Consider the following 12,356-nt stretch of genomic DNA (forward strand, 5'->3'; position numbering starts at 1 on the left):
ATGGAAAGAAGCTCTTGGTTGATATCTTCCTGAAAGAATAAGAATAAGCGCTTGCAAAGTGATCGGATCTGTACAAAGGCCTCCCTACATTTTAACGCTGGACTATAAAAACTGAAGTATTAAACCAAAGCTTTGGGACCTTAAACTCTACGAACCAAACCGATTAAACCAAACCAAACCATCTTTATTTTGCATGCTTTGAGCTACCCTCTGAGTACGCGTTTTAAGTACCGCAGCGTTATTAGTTAGTAATAAACATGAAGGTTGCAGATGAGGGCTCTCATACGCGCGGCCCGCTGATCAATGTGATTTGGCCCACCGGCTTCACAAATTTCACCCTTTGTTCCGAAAACGCATGCCAGCCTCACGAGTCGGCTTTACCACCGGACTCGTTTTCCGGCCAAAATGAACGAAAATACCTCGCGAAATGAAAAGGGGCATTGGCCCCTGGGTCTGCGTGTACATAGGATTGACGTCAACTGCCTTCAAGAGAAAGGCAGAGAAAGGACGTATAAGCTCCTTTCATCTCCAACGCTACATTTTTTAAGGTGAAAGCCTTTAATGACTCATGCTGTTGTGGACAAAGTGTGTCCTGCTTTTGCGGCGTTCTGATTGGCCGAGGCGGGATGCGTCTCCCTGCCATCTGCAATGCCACACTTGAACGCGCGCCAAGGAACGCCACGCGACAAGAACGATGGTGTACCGTCCAAACACACTTGCCGGAGAAAGTGCGATAGATTCTGCGCCTTTCCTTTCCTGTGAACTAATTATGATTATATGTAGCAATGCAACGAATGCCGACAAGAGGCTAACGATTGGTTGGTTGGTTCACAGGAAGGGAAAGGCGCAGTATCTGTCACACTTGCTCTGTGGACACCTGAACCGCGCAGTAAGGGAAGGGAGGAAGGTGGGAGTGAAAGTGGAAAGAGAGAAAGGGGAGCCGTAGTGGAGGGCTACGGAGTAATTTCGACCACCTGAGGATCTTTAACGTGCGCTGACATCGCACAGCACACGGACGCCACTTCGTTTCGCCTCCATCGAAACGCAGCCGCCGAGGTCGGGTTCGAACCCGGAAACTCCGGCACAGTAGTCGGGCGTCTTACCACTGCGCCACCCCGGCGGGGCAAGAGGCTAACGATGGGAGGCAAATTATAGGATAGGAAGGGTAGGTTTTCGCCATTCTCCTCTTAAGAGACATCTAAGAGACCCTCTAACTTTTTAAGGTAACTGCTTGGCATTTATTCACTGTTGTACCCCCTTTCATTAGCTGTGTCCGAGCCCCCCTGAAGAGGCGCCGGTCCAGCGTTCAGGCAGAGTCAAGCACTCATCGCTTTTCCTTTCCACGAACAGAAGTGTGCAGCCTGGACAAAAGATATCTTGATCGATCTTTGTTTAGGTTACTTTTAATTTTCGCTTTCGCTGTTTTATTTGTTCTTTTTATTGTTTATGTCATTTGTGGCCCCTGACCAGCAAGCGAGAAAACTTTCTTAATGCGACCCACATATAGCAACATGAGTCTGAGACTTCTGCTGTAGATTATAGTCCGTTATTTTAAACATTTTCGCTGTGCAGCGCTGGGTTGCGTGCTTTTTTAACCTGCAAAGCCAGGAAAAGGTCTATCATCGGAAGGAAATGGATCTAACTTTCTATGGGAGAATTTTTCTCCCCGAAAACCAGCTTAACGCCACCTCTAATTTTTCGGTTAGGAAGCGTGATGAAACGCATTGAACAAAGTGACAGTCTCTCCCTCCCTCTTCCTCCTCGCCCCTGAGAAATAAATAACCTCTCCCCTTTCAAGAGCCGTCCAAAAATTAGTTCAGAGCTTAACGCTCGCCGCATGCAGAAACCGCGAATTTCGCTTTGACGATAACGCGGCTACCGTGTTGACAGTTCTACGGGCACATGCGAATAGAAATGATGTCCAAGAATGATGTCGTTTGAAAGGATGTTTTCTCAAACAAAGGAAATAATCTTGCCAAAGAGCGCGATTGAACTGAAGCATTTGATCAGCAATTCCTGCAAGCGTGACATTTTTAAGTGCTTCCTTCATTTTAAATAGATCTTAGATGCCAGCGGAGTTTCCAGCTGTTCTCGGGTCGACTTCGGATCAAAAGCGAATGCTTGCTGCAAGCGTTTCTTTATATATATATATATATATATATATATATATATATATATATATATATATATATATATATATATATATATATATATATATATATATATATATATATAACGAATGCGTGTGGCGAAGTTCACAATGATGCGCACAATGGACCTGCACAGCGAGGGCCTATTGCTTCATATATAGGCTGTCGCCCTACGTGGCCCTACCGAATGCATAAAAAGTAGATGCGGAAAAGCCGCCAGGCAGCTGTTTGTGTTTGCAAAACATTATAGTGTCAGCGCTCTCACAGTAGTCAAAAGAAGCAGTAAACGTGAGTGTGTAATGTAAAGTTTCGCTATCGAGACAAGAAGAAAAACAGGCATGCTTGCGTTTGTGCGCGTCTTGCCTCTTCTTCGTCTTGTCTTAATAGCGAAGCTTTTTATTGCATCGAATTATGAACCAACTAGCCCGACAAGTTCTATTGACTGAATGTCGGTACGTCTGTGTCCAGTTTCTAACAAATTGTTTGCTATGTAGAGATTATTTAGCGACTACCACAGAGGCCCCGCTCTTTTTCAGCACAGCAAGAAAGAACAGAAACTGACAAGTCATGTTGTGAGAAACGGTATCGCAAGGAACTTTAATTTTCAAATACTACAACAGTCTGTCTTTCTACAGGAAGGCAGAATCGGGCACGTGTATACGTAAGCACTTTACAGTTTTCTGTCTCTGCTCAAGATTCCCGTAAGTTCCAAACAATTTCGCAAAGAAAGTTAAGAAACTTCGAAACACTGTCACTTGTTATCAAAATTACAGCAAAAAAAAAAAATCCCCTTTATGTTAAAGCGTGCTGCTCCTAAACTACCCTACTGTATGCAAACTATTTACGCAGTAGGTATCTTCCTTTGTATCGCTTTTCTTAGAGGAACTTTATTGGCAGTCAAATGCCCTTTTCTAGGCCGTGATCAATGCCTGTAATTGTGTTGGTACTAGTCTGTCGCCGAGGTCAAAAGGTCATTCTGTTACGCACTTCGAGTCTCAAGCACAGTATAGGTAAAAACTTGGTATAGGTAGGTATAGCAAGCACAGTATAGGAAAAACATAAGGAACTCACGACCGAGGTACTGGTGAGGCAGATTCGCCGGAGTGGCTGCGTTGTCTTGTCCGCTGTCAGCCTGCGTTCCGTTGGGCGCAGATTCCTCGGGAACCGGCTGAAGACCACGGCCAACCTTCAGCCGATTGAGAGCCATGCGTGCGGAACAAGTCGGACAAGGAGCTCAGGCAACTTTTCAACACCTGGCGCGGGCGCGCACTCACGAACACACACATGCACGACACGCAGGAGGCGAAAGGCCGCGTGATTGCGTCAAACAGCAGCCCACAGAAACAGCAGCAGAAGCAAAGTGTATAACACAATCGGCAGAACACAATGACACCACTAATCGGTATTCCCTCGAAAGGCTCGAAGCCGACACTCCATGGTCCACACACTCCAAGCTCACTGGTTGGTTTGACGGACGACGAGTTGCAGACGTGACGGCGATTTGCACGAACGGACCCAAACAAGAGCACAGGGAGTGAGCGTTGGTCGTCCAATGTCCGCGCGCGCTAACGTGAGAGAAAAAGAGCGAGGAAGCAAAAGAGAGAGAAAGGGGCGCAAATAAACGCGGCCTTTCACGGCACCTGCCGACAACGCCACTCTTTGCTGCAATCGCCGGCGTGGAAAAAACTGGCGAAACTTAAGCAGCGGACGCGGCGTAAAAGCAAGCGCCGATGACGACGCGCGACTCGGGCAGAGCAAAACAGCTGCGTCGACAATCATCCGCACTGCTGCTGCTGCGAGCGTGTGCCACGCTGTAGCAGACGACAAAACACTGTCGCCCTCAGCTCGCGCTCGCACCGATGTCGTCTGCTCCTGCTGCTGCTACGGAGTCGCCGCTCTCGTGCTGTACTGCTGGGGCCGACATAACGTGCAAGCAGACGATGCTACATGCGACGAAAACGCACCGCATCGCGGACTTCAGAAACTGTCGGCTACGTCTGGCTACGGATTTCGTACACGATTTCGGTCGGGCCTCATTCGCGCAACATAACACTGAGTCACTCTCCTCTTTCTTAACCTCCACCTCACTCTTCCGGGGGAACAATGCTATCCCGCTTCTCGCATGCAGCCAGGAAAGAGACGGAGGAAAGCCCCTTTCCCGGCTCTCGCTCGTGGGGGACCCGCCGCGTCCGCTCGCTCGCGCAGTCTAGCAGGAATGAGGGCAAAGTCGGCACGGCCACCGTGCAGCCGGGCAAATTGAGCTCTGTGCAATTGAAGTCCAGCAAGGCGTGCACGCATTTGCGCTTGCCTCAGTGCCGCCACCAGCCTCAGCGTATATGTAGGGAGCAGAGAAACGGGAGAGAGAGACAGAGACACGCGAAGAACGAACGGATCGCGGGGACAAGGGACCTACCCAAACACTCGACGGTCGCCAAGCTGTCCGCCAGTGCGCGCCTCGCATCGCAGGTGACGGGGAATGCATCGGAAGAAACTGTTGAAGGTATCTGGAGAAAGAACGCTGCGGCTACCGGAGGGAAGAAAGCGGTCTTACTGGCAGCACCACTTTCTTTTCGGTATATACTTTGCAGCGCACGGCGTTGTACGTTTTGCCACTTTTGCCTTTTTTTTCTTTTTTCCTAGCCCGTAGCGCGTTACTATATACTCTTCGCCGCCGCTCCAGGTCTGGAGTAACGGTGCCGAACGTGACTGGACGCGATCATTGAGGATAAGGATGAACACAGGTCGCACGTAGACAGAGAAAGAAGCCCAGTTAACAGTGCGAGACAAGGCTTCCAGCGTTTGTAGTCAGGAATATTACGCAAAAAGAAGGCCGCTATACATATTCTGTCCAGGAAATCGAACTTGGCAAAACGTGAAAAGCTGTATGACTGGAAACTGCTCTCAAAGGTAAATTCCCAGTGCGAGCACGACAGTGATCTGACCCAGTCTAGCTGGCATTACTCATGTGGGTTCGGCTTACATTGGGCTCCTCTCTGCCGGAGGTGTGGCAGAGATTTCAGGAAAACAGCACTGGCCTTGTTACTGATGTATTGGTGTTTTTCACTGCGCAAGCACCCAAGTGGCAATTTGTTGCATTGCCGTTAATTGTCGGATACCTGACGGAGTGATGCCGACAGTTGCGAAGTGGTACAATTTGTCCTCAGCAAGAACCGGCAGCTGAGTCGATGGCCGATAATGAGCGTTCCTGGAGCATTTTTAGTGCGGAATGTGAAAGCGCTGTCACTAGTAATGAGCTGTAACGATTAATGAGAGACAAAATACGCATGATTGACAGGAGAAACAGTATCATGTTCGCTTACTTCGAGTTGCTTTCTCCAGCAACACATTTTACGGCTTAATTACCAATACTTACACACGCCCTCAGAAGAGATATTTTTTTTCCTGACATTCATTATAAGGCTTTTTTATTTTAGTTCTTTTATGCAATCATCGTTGGTCCCAGTGCAAGTGAGTGAAGTGAAATGATATAGCACGTGTATTCCGGTTGATGAGCCACCAACACATGGCAAGTGTGTCAGGAAAGCAAAAGAGAGTTGTTGTTACGAGCTTAAATAACCCTGGCAAACATTTGGGTTCATGTTTGTTGTTCTTTAATGGTTAGTTCGTACTTAAACTGCATTGTAACGAATGAAAATCAGTGATAGCGGCGCTGTATTGGTGCGAAAATGCGACTGAAAACGAAAGTATAAAGGTGACCTTTGTTCACCTAATGCATACGTGCTTCTCTTGAGCTGTTAATATGGCATGCATACTGCAGACAGCCGCGAAGCCATGCGAACCTGATGCCACGTCTAACACGGTACCGGTATATAATAGTCTAGCGCATTTAACATAACGGTGGATGCAGCATTGCTCCCTGTACTATATCTAAAAATTTGACCTACGACACGTTGCTGTGTTATAAAGGCTCACGGTATCCATAAATAAATAATATAATGTGTCAGCCCCAATCGCTACAAGCGGCTGTGCAAAAAAAGTAAACAAACAAAGTAAGCTTGTCACTGCTTCTTGACTACAGCCAGGGCCCGATATTTCACGCGCTGATTTACTTGTACAAAGACGACCACACATCACGACAAGCGCTGCAGGCAGGCGTGCACGAGGACAATGGTACCGTTTTCAATTCCAGCTGACCAGCCTGTAACTAAAGGCGCAGTCCACCAGCTAAATAATAAGGAAACAAGATTCCGGATAATGATCGGCCTCTGCTTGATGACCAGGCTACAGGCCTCTCGGCTTTCATCAAACCTACGAAGCAAGACGTCGAAATAAGCGCCCACCGACAACTACACACAGTGGCATGGTCAATCCTTTTTCACGCGCCTTCAGACGCCGTCCCCGTTAACGCGCCTTGAATCGCATTACAAGCCCACGCCAAGCCTTGCACGAGACTTTCGTAAGAGCAACGGCGATACGACGTTAAAGAAAGCAGCGAAAATTTTAATGGCGTCCACGCCACAGATAATACGGTTTTCGTGACAGTCGTGTGCGGGGAGGGATGGGGGCGAGAGATGAAAAATAAGAAGGGGAAAAAAAAGCAAGCGGCCTCCAGATACGCCAAGTTGCACGTAAGGAATTTGCTCTGTAAACGAGGGCAATGCTAGGAGAAAATTCCCTGTCGACAAGTAAAAACACGGACAATGCAGTGCTCTTTTTTTTTTATTTTCTTGCCGAGCAGGATGGAGTGGAATCTCGCTGGAAACTCGACATCGCCTATACTGAACTTCCGATTTATTTGTAGTGACGCATCGGATCCGCAATCATCTGATATATTTAGGGTTGTTTTCGGGTAAAACCCGATTTAACCCTATTTTGTTACTTTGAGCGTGATCCCGAAAAATAAGGGGAAACCCGATTTTGCCCTGATTCCTGAAAAAAACTATACCAGTGGAAATACCAATCTCGCAAGGGCGAGAAGCGGCTGACAGGCAGAGAGTTAGCGAAGAAACGGGGAATTCCGGAATGTTTTCCCGAGAACTACCATTTCTCTCCTCTTATCAGCCTGAAGCATAGTCCTAATGGTTACCTCCCGATTACAATGCCACTGTGTAATCACTACAATGATTTTATTCCTTTTTTTTTTCAGACCTCTATTTAATGCCCGTAAAGGGCCTTTAGAATGCGTGGATAGTAAAAGAAGTCGAATAAATTATTATAGCGTGTAAATTTAACCACGGAACCCAAATTTTAGAATTTTTCCACGACAAGCCCAATTTCTTCACAATTATGAAGCTGAAAAATAGCGGCCGATTTTTACCCCTAAATTTAATATATATATATATATATATATATATATATATATATATATATATATATATATATATATATATATATATATATATATATATATATATATATATATATATATATATATATATATATATATGTATATATATATGCAACACACACATACACACACAGGTGCGGAGAGCAGGCTAGGCCCAAAGGCCTGCTCTCCGCACCTGTGTGTGTATGTGTGTGTTGTGTGTACCCATATTCTGTTTGTATCACCTCTTGCCAACGCTATAAGAAGACGAACAAGAATCATGTACCCTCAGTCTTGAGAAAGGCAGGGCTCCTGCCGAAACGTCGACTACAAATAAACTTGGAAACAGTATGAAGCAATTTTTCACTTGTATGTAACCTCTAGCAACCAAGTAGGACTATTTACTTATGCTATATATATATATAACCGGGAAGCGAACAGCTTTACGTGTTTTACAGAGCCCGATCGAGCAAGCTGCGCTGAATACGAGCGACATTTCGTTTGCCTTCGAGCTGATATGCACGAAATTCGACTTTATATCGGTAGAGATGACTCGAGGCTGCCAAAAATGTTTTATGAGATAGTTTCAATTCGAGCTTTTGCCGACGCAGATTGTTGTATAGAATCTTCGCGATGCTCAGCACGAACATACTTCAAGCACGTCTTCTTTCCTTGTGAATTTCAGTTTTGCGGTGCCAGTGCCCTGTATGCGCAATGAAGCAATTTGCAGCTTATTCGGTTGACTAGCAGCCAAGTTCACCAGGTAGCAGTCTAGATTTTCTGCCTGAAGACGCAGTCTCTGGCCACGTAGGCCGAGTCTGAGTCACGCGGGGAATCGGAAAGGGCGTAGACGGCGTGGGCTAAGAGGCTTATGGAGTTAATACGCGCCGATCTCGATGCAATGACGAAACTGAGTCTACAGAAGGGTAGTGCAATCAACAACACAGAATAAAAGACAAGGAACAGAATATCCGGTTAGCCATTACCATACCAGAATGTAAAGGAGGGAGGAAAAGGACTGCCACGGAGCGGAAAGATGAACGAGAGATAAAGAGTTGGAAAACCCGACGAGCACAAACACTCGCAGGAAACCGTGCAACTGAAGCTTAGAAATTTGTACAGTTCTGCGGAATCGTATTGAATAAAAAATAAAACCGAAAGAAGCCGAAATTTAAACGTATAGCCAGATGGCGACACCCTTTTGTACAAGTGGCGGCGTAGAATGAGGCAAAACACAAATAGTTTCCATAGGGGTAGTTTAGTTAGAAAAGGAAATACAAGGCATGACGAGCGAAAGCCAACTGAGGCCAAAGACTAGTATGGAGGTACCCCTTATCTAATGAAATGCAATTCAGTGAAAATACAATACCTTTTATCAGTAGAATTTTTCGCAATGCCACTCGTTCCTCTGTACATTTGTGTAGCCCACGATTCATCAATGTTGCGACAGAGGTCTTCTCTTAGACTAGAACCTGTGCCACAGTCATTCATTGTCTGGCCTCCGGACTGGTCCTTGCCTAACTTGGCAGGGATGTCGCCCTTCAAGTCTTTTTTTTTTGCGTTTTTGGTTTGGTAATTGCCGAATCACGTCTTCATAGTCTCTCGACTATCATTTCCGCCTGTGGCTGAACTTTCTTTTTGTCTATGGTGCACCGTTAAAAGGGGAGGTTCGGAATTTTCGTAAACGATCGGCTTCATATTCTGCCTTGGTTTCTGCATCAGACTAGGCCTCAGGTTCAACTACGTGTTCAGCTTTAAATCCTGCTTCCCCGTCCTCAGCTGTGGCCACTGGTACAGCTTAAGTTTCGGCGTGACGTTTGACCTAAGGTTCGTCAAAATTTTGAGATGATGATCGTCGTAATTTCTGGAGAACGAGATCTTAAAACTCTGATTCTAGACATTTGCCTGCTCTGACTGCCTGCTTTCCTTTGATATAGCGTATCGAACTTTCAAATTTAACCCGAGGTTAAGCTTAAGTAGAATAGCTGCTACGCCCTTGTTAATGCTGTAGAATTCATCTGCATTGCCGGTTGTATCTTAGTGGATAATAAATCCCACATTTACCTCTCCCCTTCCAGATAAACCAAGTATAGTACGTGCCTGTCATTAGTGCATATGCTTCATCAGTCCTCCTTACCTCATCAAGCCGTGTGGCATCTCATACAATACCTCATCAAGCCGTGTGGCATCTCACACAATACCCGCTATCTCCGTGAATAGCAATGCTATACACAAGCCTCAGTGGATAATGTTCTAGTGCTAAACATTGCCAATTTCAGCCTCCCATAGCAACCTGTCCGGGGTTGGTGTGTCCGCCTGCTATTTATTAATGCGAATGTATTTCTTATCTCATGAGGAACGTCATCAGAGTGCGTGGGCAGTGTCTGGACAGAGCCTGTCATGGGAGCATGTCTGCACGACCAAAGAAGGTCGTGGGTTCGAGTCTCATGGAGAGAAGGTCGTAAATTTCAGTCCCAAAACAGACCATGGGTTCAAGTATGGTGAAGAATTTGAGTTTTAGTAAAAGTCGTGGGCTTGAGTCTGAAGGAGGGTCTTTGGTTCAAGTCCCTCCCCCCCCTCCACCCCCCCCCCCCCCCCCAAAAAAAAAGGCCGTGAATTCGAGTTCATCGTTCGAGTAACAGCAAATGTGATGCCTTGCATGAGGTCGAGGGCTCGAGTCCCCTGCCCCGTCTTCCTCCGATTGATCCCTGGACACTTGGGGATTGACGACAATGAGCTGGCGAACCAGCTCGCCCTTGAAACTCTTAACCGGGCACCGTTCATCCCCCGGCCAAGTTCCTTGGAGTGCGGGTCGAGACAGTCTCTTCGCGCCACCATCAGCGAATATTACAATGCTGCTCGCTTAGACCGCAAGCTCTACCCCAACCCTCATCCTAATCTCTCCGTTCGGGAGGCTCACATTCTTCGGCAGATACAGCTGAATACGCTCATTACCCCTGCACGGCTATAACTACAAATTCCGCCGTGATCCATCATGCCCCAACTGCCCTTCCCCTCATGTCAACCTTTCCCACTGCCTATTTTCATACCCGGTTGCATTTCAATCGAATTTCTTTCCCATACCCTCCCATACTATCTGGACCTCGGTGGACTGGCTTGGTGCTGAGGGCGAGGAAGAACAGCGCCAGCTCGTCCAGCAGGCCATCGATGTATTAGGCGCCAAAGTGTTGCGCTTCAATAGAGTCTTCTACTACTACTGCTATTAAAACAACAATCAGGTATTATTCCCTATACCACCGACCTACAATGAACGTTCACCCTCTGCATGGGGAAACCTGTGCCTGTCTATGAGGAAATATCTTCGCAAGCCCCACTCCAGGGTTGGCTGCATTTTAGTCACAACCTCCTCCCGATTATCCTCTTCCACCCGAGCATCCGAAATGACCTTCCTAGCTACGACAAAGCCTTTGCCGTAGTGAACACATGAATCCGCTATGAACTTCAGCGTGGCCGCAGTGAATACGGCGCCGCCACCACGGGTGCTTCTGCGAAAGGCGATGTGCCTACGTAATAAAAGTTCCTTCACCGTCACTTTGGAAAATTGGCTGCAATGAATATGCCTATGTTGAAACAGCCGCATAAAAACAAGTTTACACAAGCTTCGAACACTAAGTTGCTTCAATCTAGCTCTTTGGACAAAAACGAGATGGCTTCTCAGCAACATGACCACCACGTATGCGCACGCCATCGTTTATCAAAAGGTACGCAGCGATCGCGAGTACGCGCGATAACACGAGAGCACGGTTACCGAATAAACGTTCTGCAGCCATGACTTCGCAACGCTGTTTGCTGTAAATGCGTCAATGTTAAGGCCAGCTTCTGCAAGAGCTGTACACCGCTAACAGTGACCATACAGCAAACGTTGCAAAACTATACACAGCACAAACCGAACCGCGAGGTGCAAGCTTGTATGCACAGCTGAGTTTGCACCGTCACCGTGCAAGCAGCGCACATCGTTCACCAAAGGGTTCGGTTTCCATAGATCTTCAGTGACGTCACGTCATGCAAGTGCATCTTTGGTGACCGCCCATTTAGTTTCCTTTCAGACGACTTAGAACACACGGGGTGTCCGGTAGCCGATGAATTTTCTTTCAGCTGAAGGCTTTCAGCTCAAGGGTCCACATCAGAGAAGGGGACCCGCCCCTTCCACCCGCCAAAGACATGCTTTTTTTTTTTTTTTGAGGCTGCAGGCATCAAACAGTCGACGACACTGCCATTGCCGGACCTTCGGACATGGGGCAACTAACGATCTCGCTAAAAAAAATCACCCTGATAGACAAACGGAACTGCTCCACGCCTTGAGTGCATAATCGCGTTCACGTTTTCGATCCTATAGCGTGGAAGTAGCGAAGGTCCCCTGAATACATGCACACAAAACAGAAACCCGTCGCAAGGCAGATGAGGAGCGGTGAAAGCATCGTCGGCAGCGTAAAAAACCGGTCCGGCATTGACCGATATAGCGGCAGATGGTGATACCTCTCGCCGCGATGAAACCGTGCACACGCACGCACGCACGCACGCACGCAGACACGCTGATGTGGACGTAGTGAAAGTGAAAGCTGCCCGGAAGTCTCCGAGTTCATTCGAGGTCGTTTCGCTTCCGAGCGTTCTTAAGCAGACGTCGCCAAAGAAGCATGAGAAACGCGGCTACCGGTTCTGTCCAGAGCACTTTTCAAAGGAGATACGCCGTCCGGCGTCGAGCAGGCCTGACGTATTTTCTTTGCGACCTGAGACTTCGGGAGGAAAAAAGAAGCTGAAATAACGGTAGTAAACGGATAAAGACCCGTCTGTTATGGGGGACACTTTGCCGAGCCAGACGCCACACCATTGTTGAGATGGTAGATTTAAAAGAAATAGTGCATGGACAACGAGAACCTCAAGGAAGTGTGACAGAACCA

General features: G+C 47.2%; 1 protein-coding gene across 2 annotated transcripts in view; it reads right to left on the reverse strand.

Moving 5' to 3' along the window:
- The window catches only part of LOC146197110 (uncharacterized), a 51,783-nt gene extending 47,123 nt beyond the window's left edge, over positions 1-4,660 (reverse strand). Inside the window, exons 1-2 of one of the 2 annotated variants that reach the window (XM_084598852.1) lie at positions 4,564-4,660; positions 3,222-3,336 (exon numbers count right to left, since the gene is read on the reverse strand). In XM_084598852.1, coding sequence (XP_084454978.1) covers positions 3,222-3,336; positions 4,564-4,632 — 184 coding nt within the window. In that variant the 5' untranslated portion in view covers positions 4,633-4,660. Of the gene's footprint in view, positions 1-3,221; positions 3,932-4,563 lie in introns of those variants that run through there. The other variant, XM_084598853.1, reaches the window with a different exon arrangement.
- Between the last annotated feature and the right edge of the window lie 7,696 nt (positions 4,661-12,356).

Source organism: Amblyomma maculatum, chromosome 3 (assembly GCF_055883805.1).
Source record: "Amblyomma maculatum isolate TAMU_Amacu chromosome 3, ASM5588380v1, whole genome shotgun sequence".
In the NCBI taxonomy this organism is placed as follows: domain Eukaryota; kingdom Metazoa; phylum Arthropoda; class Arachnida; order Ixodida; family Ixodidae; genus Amblyomma; species Amblyomma maculatum.